Source organism: Copidosoma floridanum, unplaced genomic scaffold, assembly GCF_036245765.1.
Source record: "Copidosoma floridanum isolate Cflo_tuat_1 unplaced genomic scaffold, Cflo_Japanese_pri ptg000021l, whole genome shotgun sequence".
NCBI classification, from domain to species: Eukaryota; Metazoa; Arthropoda; class Insecta; order Hymenoptera; family Encyrtidae; genus Copidosoma; species Copidosoma floridanum.
Window position 1 is genome coordinate 26,956,277 of NW_028321898.1, and position 6,513 is coordinate 26,962,789.

The window sequence follows — 6,513 nt, forward strand, 5'->3', positions numbered from 1 at the left end:
AAAATTATAACAATAATAATAATTTACTTACACGAGCATAAAAGCACGTGCAGCGGCGACGAAGTGTTTTTTGCGCAGAGGGTGAAAAATAAAGAAAAATAAAGGCGAGGTTCTCTAGCGAGCGATTACTTGATTGTTGTTCGATTGTTTCATAAGTAAGTAGCGTTTATTTTTAATTGATAGAAAGAAAAATAAGAAAACTGTTGTTATTAGATAGATAGAAATTTTTCATTCATCATATTATAGTGTTGACGAGACTACAGAGGATATTATAGAGATGTTGTACGTTAATTGTAGCTATGAAATTATCTGTTGATGTTTGAATATAAAATCTATTTGAGACATTTTTTTAATCAGTTGATTTTTTCATGGATAATTTAGACGGATCGATAAAGAGTATTGTAGAGAGGAAAAAAAAAAAAAAAAAACAATTGATATGCACCAACAGATCGAGTAATCGCTCTGACAGCTAAAAAGTATTAACGCGATGGAATTCAAATGCTACGAAGATTTTGTATGTCCTTTGGAGTAAAAATTATACCTGTTCGCGTTTTAATAATGAATGTCATCCATCTGCTTAGCTATGGTAAGAAATGAGCAAAAAATAACAAAACCATTTATCAAAAAAATAAATAAATAAATAAAATAAAATACACGAGTAAAGAAAGAAACAGAAACTTTATGAAACAAGGGACTCTGCGTCTGAGTTGCTCACGTGACTTTTAACAACATTACCTATTACGTAATAATATAAATAATAACGATAATGATAATAAACAATAATGATAATCGCCAGCGAAGATATGAATGTATAAAAGATAAATTGGCCTATTTTTGTATAATACTCAAAGTAATGCAGAAAAAAAAGTTGTAAAATGGAGAGCTTACACATACACAACACTTGCTCTTTATCTGTTTTTTCAACTAAATGTATTTACAATATATGCTAATAAGCAAGAGTTTCGTTCATTGTACTGTTGAAGATTGAAAATTTTAATTCTCAGCATAAAAAAAAAAAAAAAAAAAAAAATGTAGCAACTTTGGCACTCGGTCCCTCGCTTCGCTGAATTTCCACGGTTTTGAGAGTTAAAAAAAAATTCAGTATCAAGTATATAATTCATGTAGACGTCGATACATTTGATTATATGTCTAAAAAATCTGTCGTATGGCCTTCCTATGTTTGTGTAACTGTCATAAATGTCAATAGGCTTCGTTTAATTGTACAGACAACGCGAAACTTATGTAAGTCGATCAAATTTATATTTTTCAATTCTGATCGCAGAAATAAAATTATAGTCAACATGAACATTGGTTTTAAATCCATTGCAAAAATTTTCAATAGTTATAATGAAATGTCAAAAACAAAAAAAAAAATTTCGCATTGTCCTTGAAAAAAAGTGTATCGACGTCATAAAATAAAAAAATAAACATAAAAATAAAAATGTAATCTTGAGAGAATCGTGATACAGCGCCTCGAAAGAGAAACTCGCCTGCTCATCGTTTTTGCAATTTTTCCGATCTTTTCCGGCCACGTGTATACACATTTCGCGAGTACTTTATTACTGTAAAACAAGCAAACAAAAAAAAAATAATAAAAATAATGATAACAAAAATAAATAAAAACCTGTTTATTACTTAATGGGCTTTGCGTTACTTGTGTCCCTCATATCAAGTTTTTACACGCATATACCTAACATACCTCATTTATTGCAATTGTACGCGCAAAAAATTAAAAATCACGAATTCTTGCTCTTCATTTGAATTAAAAACAAAAAAATACCTGCACTCAAGCGAGAATTCTAAATTTAATTTCTTTCCATAAATATTGTACGTACGCCAGCATCAAAATTTTCATGCATACACAAAAGCTTCGAGCGAAAGTTTGGCAACGAATTTATCGACAATAAGACATCAAAGGGCCAAATTTTTATCTTTAGAAGAAATTCCGTACGTGATTTATGAAAACAAGTACGTATACTATTTATTTTTGTATTAAAATAATTTTTTATAAATGGTTTGGACACGCACTCATTATGCTACGCACTATTATTGTGAAAATTTCTTTGTACATAAAATATTTATAAAGATTTGAAATTTTCATAGGGAACAAAATGTTGAATTACTTACCGATGGAATTTGCCCTTTGCCGACGATAAATTCGACAAGATCAAGCAATGCATGGAAAGAGTCACAGAGCCATATGGAAAAAGTCATTGCGTGCGATTATCAATGAAATAATAATGAGATAGAATGAAAAAATGGGGCATAATTTTTTACTCTTCAATTGAAATCTATTCAAATTTAATATGTGACGCAAAAGACTGCAAAGAACATAAAAATATGTTTAAAAAAAAATTATATTAACGATGACAAAATTTTAGTGATTAGGTTTCTCATTTTGTAAATACTATAAGTATTGTACGCAAAAAAGAAAGAAAATCATATGAAGAGTACTGATTGTACACAAGAGAATGCAGAAGTGTGTGTGTGCGTATCTTATTGATGATGTTATTAGTAAGTAACGAAAAAGAGAGAGAGAGTATTTTAAAAGGTTTAGCAAAAGCAGACGAATCCAATAGTAAATTTTCAACCAATAGTCGTAAAACCAAAGTAAAATTACTGGTTAACCAAAAGTAAAGAGAATTGCAGTTATATATTGAAAATAAATAGATTGATTGATAACGCGAAAATAGTGAGTTACGCTGGAGCGTGCGAGATGTATAAATAAAAAAGAATCGGTAATAGATGCGCCGAGCAAAGAAATAAGATACTAGGAAATGAACGCGGCTTTTAGATTTGAGTTAAATTTACCAGGCCACAGTGTGGTGCAAACGAGACAAAATATTGAATCAAACATTCGCTCGCCACTTGAATGAACAAAAATTTAATTTAATGAATAAAAAAATGGGAATAATCGTAGCGTTACTCATTTAATGAATGCAGTTTACTCAATCATAATAAGGCTTCAAATAGCTTCGAACAGATTCTCAAAGCAAGATCGCAAATTCCTAAACATACATTTAAAAATGTAAAAATATCAAGGTCTATTGTATAGCAATAAAAATTATGTATTACGACGAGTGTCACTTGAAATTTTCGTCTTTTATTTGAATGACTCTGTTTTCCTTTTTGTTTCTACAAATCTCAATCGTAAATTTCAATAAATAAATCAATATACAAATAAATAATTTTAAATTACACTTAAAATTCGTTATATTTACAAAATTAAATTTCTATTACAAAAAGTTTCTATATGTACATCTTACAAAAGCTATGGTTTTCAAGGAAAAAAATATACAAAAATTATCAAAATTCAATATAAAATGGTACATAAAATTCCTACAGTAATAACAATGTAGATCAATTGATTTTTCTCGACTTAAAATATTTTTATCAAAATTAATCGACTAATTTTATAGGCAATCCACGCATAACAATGGCAGCTGACGTCATGTATTGCTTACACACATCCTTCGATATTGCCACAGCGAGGAGCATGTCCTGTTCGTTTTCAATTATGGTTCTCGTCAATTTTTTATCTTTATTTGTGTATTCTGAAAATTATATTTTTTTAGATAATTAAAAAAATAATTATTTACCATACAATTTAATAAAATCATACCAATTAACCCTCGATTCCATGAAACTTTATCTACATCTGACCATGGCTTCTTCACTTTCGATGGAATCCACTTGCTCATAAATTCTGCAGTCATTCTATCAATATCACCGTCTGTTACCTCCCACAACATTCCCAGTATGCATGGACTAAAAATTAAAAAAATTAATAAATTGATGGAAAATTTTTATTAAGCTGAAAAATTTTCTTGATTCTTTTTTTATTCACCTGCAAGCCATCAAATACTGATATGATACTCCATATGGTGCTTGTCGACCTCCAACAGGTAAGAGTTTTAAGCTACTACAACCAAATAATAATACTGACGCGATAACTCGCATCCTTTCGATATCCTCGCCTTTCATAAATTGTACACCGCTACCATGTCCATTGTACATTAATATTTCATGCTGCGTAAGAGCTTTTTTGAAAAATTCAATGTCTGGTTTAATTCCATACAAGCCCTCCCACTTAGGTAGCCAATGATTTAAGAATGATCTAATCCTAGTTTCCATGTGCATTAGGTCTAAAGATGGATTTACAATAAAAGTGCCAATATTATCACTATGATGAACAATTTTGTAACCATTCTTGATCGAACTTTTATGCTGTTCAAAAAGAGCATATAAAATGTGTAATGATGGAAATCTCGTTACTGGCTGATGCTTCAGCAACTGCATTGACTCAAATGAAATGTGATCTAAGCACTGTAAAATACAAACGTCCAAGAGTGAAACACGTGTACTTTTAAATCGAAGTAGTCTTAGATGTACTCACTTCGTCCAGGATTAAAAGCAATACTTTTCTTTTTGCATCCTTCAAGGGTTCTATTACTTTGTTTTTAGCTATGATTGATAAAATAATATTTTTTGCAAGCTTCTTTTGTGTTGGTAAAACATACTTCACTGCTCTTTCAATTTCAAAAGACTTCAAATGACAAGCACTAGTAGCAATTTTTTTTAAAAGCCAACGTGTTCTTTGTGATATGGTTTTTCTGCAATCATAGGGAATAAAAATGTGCATAAAAATAACAGGAATTAATGTATACTTAAAAAAAAATACAATATTTACCTGGAAGTATTATCATCTGCTATAAGCTTGTCGATCATACTGTGAATATCTTGCACTAAATCCAAATTATCGATATAGTCTGCTTGAAAAAGAATTTTCCACTCTTTCAACCAAGAACACTCTAGTTCTTGAATCGCAATCTGCCCAAAAAGTTTTATAAAATTAAAACAAATTTACTCGTTTTCAATTCATGGTTTCTACAAATAAACTACTTACACTCATCTGGTCATTTTGTTTTTTACGCATTTTCCAATATAAATCTTTATTGCAATATACAGCAGTTAAATCAGACTTGTTGTTATTCAATAATTTTTCAATCTCTGTGCGCAAGTCATACGAAGAATCTCCATCAGGCTTTGGCACAGTAATACAAATTGGATCTATGGCATTTTCCCCTGTTGGAATGACAACTAAATGAAGACCATGAGTTGGTTTTAACAAATATGAATATTCCTCATTTTGAATTCTATGCCTTGAGTCCTTCAAGGGCTCATGCACTGCTGTTACTTGTACCACGTACCACTCTGTAAAATAATTTTTCAAATCGTCAACCAAGTCCTGTTTAGAATAAATCAGCATATCTGAGACTTAGTATGTACCTGATGGTAGTTTTTTAACAGTAGACATCACTGTTTTGGAACTGGTAATTGAACAACGGTTATCGACATCCAAGTGATTGGGATCTAAATTTAAAACCATTGGTTGCTTAATTATGTCAGCCCTGAGTTTTGATTTTAAGTGTCTGAGGAAAATCTGTTGCCGTAAACAATTTGCATGGGATGCTATGAGATGACAGCAGGCTTCGAGTTCTTTGCCATTCTTTGAAAAATAAAAACAAAATCAATTTTGTACAAAGATATAAAGAAATTTTTTAACGACATTAATTACACAGAACTAGTGTACAACAACATTAAATAAACCAATGACAAAAACAAAACTATCAGAATATAAAATACACAAATTATTGTAAAATTTGAAACAGAGATAGATTTTACTGTAAGGATGCAGTTTTTACAAAAAAAAAAATAAACTCACGGCGATGCAGACGATAGCAAGAATCTTCCTAATGGATGTAGTCTCCGAGACAGCGATATTTAGCTGATTGACCCTGAAAAACTCGTTCAGCTGAGTCTCCAGTTGCTTGAGAGTGGCGGGTGGCCTCGGTTTCGTCCTACTTCTACCGAGTAATTTATTTAAGGTAATTTTGGTGAGATCAGGAGCACCTCGTTGCTGCTGCTCGGGCGACGCTGGCGCGAATTTGTGCTTCCCCAGGTAAGAAATGTTCCTCTGCAGCTGAGAGTCCACTCCTAAATGTTGGGATGGGCGAGACGAGGGTAACTCGCGTAGTGCACTCTCCGTCGGCGAAGACATTCTGCAGGTGTGTCGTCGCCGACGAGGAAAGGATATGACAAAATTTCAACTACGTGACAACGATGCTGATTACAGCGTGATACTTTTTATTTTGATATGAAAAATGAAACTTTTTGGTAAACACCGTACGTTCTAATAAAAACTGTACTGTACAAATACACGTTTTGGTCCTTTAAACTTTAAACCGCTGATGTATTTAAATTTTGATTGTTGTGACCGTTGACACACTAGCATGCCCGCTTTTTTTTAACACTGATAGGTTAGGTTGGTGTGTTGCGTCAGAGCGCCATCTAGTTCAATAAAACCAAACGAGAAAACGAGATCAGTTTGCGCGCGAAATTTGAACGAACTTATTCTGAAGCAGTGCCATTATTACAGTCAATAGTTTTTCATAAAAAATTATTTCAATGAATAAAAAAAATAATACTATCAACATTGCCATTTACATAATT

The 6,513-nt window shown here is 31.6% G+C and overlaps 1 protein-coding gene across 2 annotated transcripts; it reads right to left on the reverse strand.

The window, feature by feature from the left end:
- Positions 1-3,107: 3,107 nt before the first annotated feature.
- Sse (extra spindle pole bodies like 1, separase) lies at positions 3,108-6,229 on the reverse strand. Of its 2 annotated transcripts, XM_089594660.1 has the most exons (9): positions 6,191-6,229; positions 5,726-6,110; positions 5,290-5,509; positions 4,907-5,214; positions 4,691-4,830; positions 4,397-4,613; positions 3,848-4,326; positions 3,623-3,768; positions 3,108-3,554 (listed from the first exon to the last, which is right to left on the reverse strand). In XM_089594660.1, the coding sequence occupies exons 2-9, from the start codon at positions 6,059-6,061 to the stop codon at positions 3,400-3,402; spliced, it is 2,001 nt and encodes a 666-aa protein (XP_089450786.1). In that variant the 5' UTR covers positions 6,062-6,110; positions 6,191-6,229; the 3' UTR covers positions 3,108-3,399. The 2 variants fall into 2 exon arrangements, with proteins under 2 accessions (XP_089450786.1, XP_014216044.2); XM_014360558.2 differs by lacking the exon at positions 6,191-6,229 and having other exon boundaries at positions 5,726-6,179.
- Between the last annotated feature and the right edge of the window lie 284 nt (positions 6,230-6,513).

Bases quoted from the DNA above. Each gene is read 5' to 3' on its own strand.
- Sse (XM_089594660.1), bottom strand. From the start codon at position 6,061: ATGTCTTCGCCGACGGAGAGTGCACTACGCGAGTTACCCTCGTCTCGC. The intron at 5,510-5,725 runs GTGAGTTTATTT...TATTTTTCAAAG, and splicing joins TTGCTATCGTCTGCATCGCC to AATGGCAAAGAACTCGAAGC. The intron at 4,614-4,690 runs GTAAATATTGTA...CTATGATTGCAG, and splicing joins GCAGATGATAATACTTCCAG to AAAAACCATATCACAAAGAA.